The sequence below is a fragment of the Empidonax traillii genome, unplaced genomic scaffold (assembly GCF_003031625.1).
Source record: "Empidonax traillii isolate 1590-97213 ecotype Southwest subspecies unplaced genomic scaffold, ASM303162v1 scaffold2575:size21551, whole genome shotgun sequence".
Lineage (NCBI taxonomy): Eukaryota > Metazoa > Chordata > Aves > Passeriformes > Tyrannidae > Empidonax > Empidonax traillii.
Window position 1 is genome coordinate 20,060 of NW_020957768.1, and position 1,492 is coordinate 21,551.

Here is a 1,492-nt window from a genome sequence, read left to right on the forward strand (position 1 = left end):
CTGCTCGCTGCAGCAACCCTTGTACTTGACGATGTTCTCGTGGTAGAGGGTCTTGAGGATCTGGATCTCCCTCCTCCAGCTGCTCAGGAGCTCGGGGCTGCTCCCGGATTTCAGGGACTTCACCGCCACCATCTCCCCGGTGCCGTCGTTGGTGGGGTCGTAGCAGTACAGCCCCACCTTCCCAAAGTGCCCCTGGAACGGGGGAAAGGCAGGAATTTGGGATTGGGGAAGGGGAAAAAAAAAAAAAAAAAAAAAAAAGGGAGGGATTCAGGGGGTGAGGGATGGAATTAGGGATGGATGGCGGGGATCAGGGGTTGAAGGGTGGAATTTCAGACCCAGGCAGGGAAAAGAGGTTAAAGCGGGGAATTAAGGATTAAAGAGCGGAATTAGAGATTAAAAGTCGGAATTAGGTATTAAAGAATGGAATTGGCGATTGAAGAACAGACTCAGGGATTAAGTAATGGAATTCTGGATCCAGGCAGGGTAATCAGCGGGGAAACGAGGTCAAAGCGTGGAATTAAGGATTAAAGGGTGGAATTAGGGATTGAAGGTCAGAATTAGGTATTAAAGAGCGGAATTAGGGTTTGCACAATGGAATGTTGGATGCAGGCAGGGAAATCCCCAGGGAAAAGGGACTGAAGCTTGGAATTCTGGATCCCAACAGGGGAAAGAAGGTCCAGAATTCCTGGCGGGAATCTCAGGCCACCACCGACCTCCCCCAGCTCCCGGATTTTCTTCAGGTACCGCTTCTGGAAGACGGTGGGATCCGACACCGGGAAATCGGGATTCACCGATGTCACATCCACCAGGTCTGGGAGGAAAGGAGGAATTTCACTTTTTTCCCCCTTTTCAACCCCCTTTTTTTTTCTCTTTATCTTTTCCCTCCTTTTCCCCCCACTTTTCTTTCCCCTTTTCTCCCTTTCCTTCCACCTTTATCCCCTTTTTCCAAACCTCTTTACCTCCCCTTTTCCCTTCTTTCCCCCTTTTTCATTCTTCCTCCCCTTTCCCTTCTTTTTTTCTTTTTCCCTCCCTTTCCCCCTTTTCACTCCTTTCCCTCCTTTTCCCTCGTTTTCTCACTTTTCACTCCTTTTCCCCATTTCCCTCCTTTTCCCTCTTTTTCCCCCTTTTCCCTCTTTTTCCTTTTCCTCCCCCTTTTCCCTTTTATTTTCTTCCTCTCCCTTTCCCTCCCCTTTTCCCCTTCCCCCCCATCCCACGCCCCCCTGCCCCACCCAGAACCCACATCCCCCTTTTTCCCCAGTCCATCCCATTCCCCCCATCCCATTCGGGTCCCTCACTGTGGGGCTGGAGGCGGGTGAGGTCCCTGAGGATGGTGCGGAACGAGGGCCGTTCCCCGGGGCTGTAATGGAGGCACTGCGAGATCAGCGAGGCCAATTCCCGGCACGACGGCTCCGGCAGCCGCAGACGCTTCTCGTAGAACCGCTCCTTCTGCGGGAAAAAACGGGATGATCCCGCCCTCAGAGCCGGCCGAGGC

At 52.7% G+C, this 1,492-nt stretch overlaps 1 protein-coding gene across 1 annotated transcript in view; it reads right to left on the reverse strand.

The window, feature by feature from the left end:
- The window catches only part of LOC114072068 (non-receptor tyrosine-protein kinase TYK2-like), a gene marked incomplete at its 5' end in the record, with an annotated part of 4,196 nt that extends 2,708 nt beyond the window's left edge, over positions 1-1,488 (reverse strand). Inside the window, 3 exons of the mRNA XM_027909988.1 lie at positions 5-192; positions 714-811; positions 1,296-1,488. Coding sequence (XP_027765789.1) covers positions 5-192; positions 714-811; positions 1,296-1,488 — 479 coding nt within the window. The remainder of the gene's footprint in view (positions 1-4; positions 193-713; positions 812-1,295) is intronic.
- Positions 1,489-1,492: the final 4 nt, after the last annotated feature.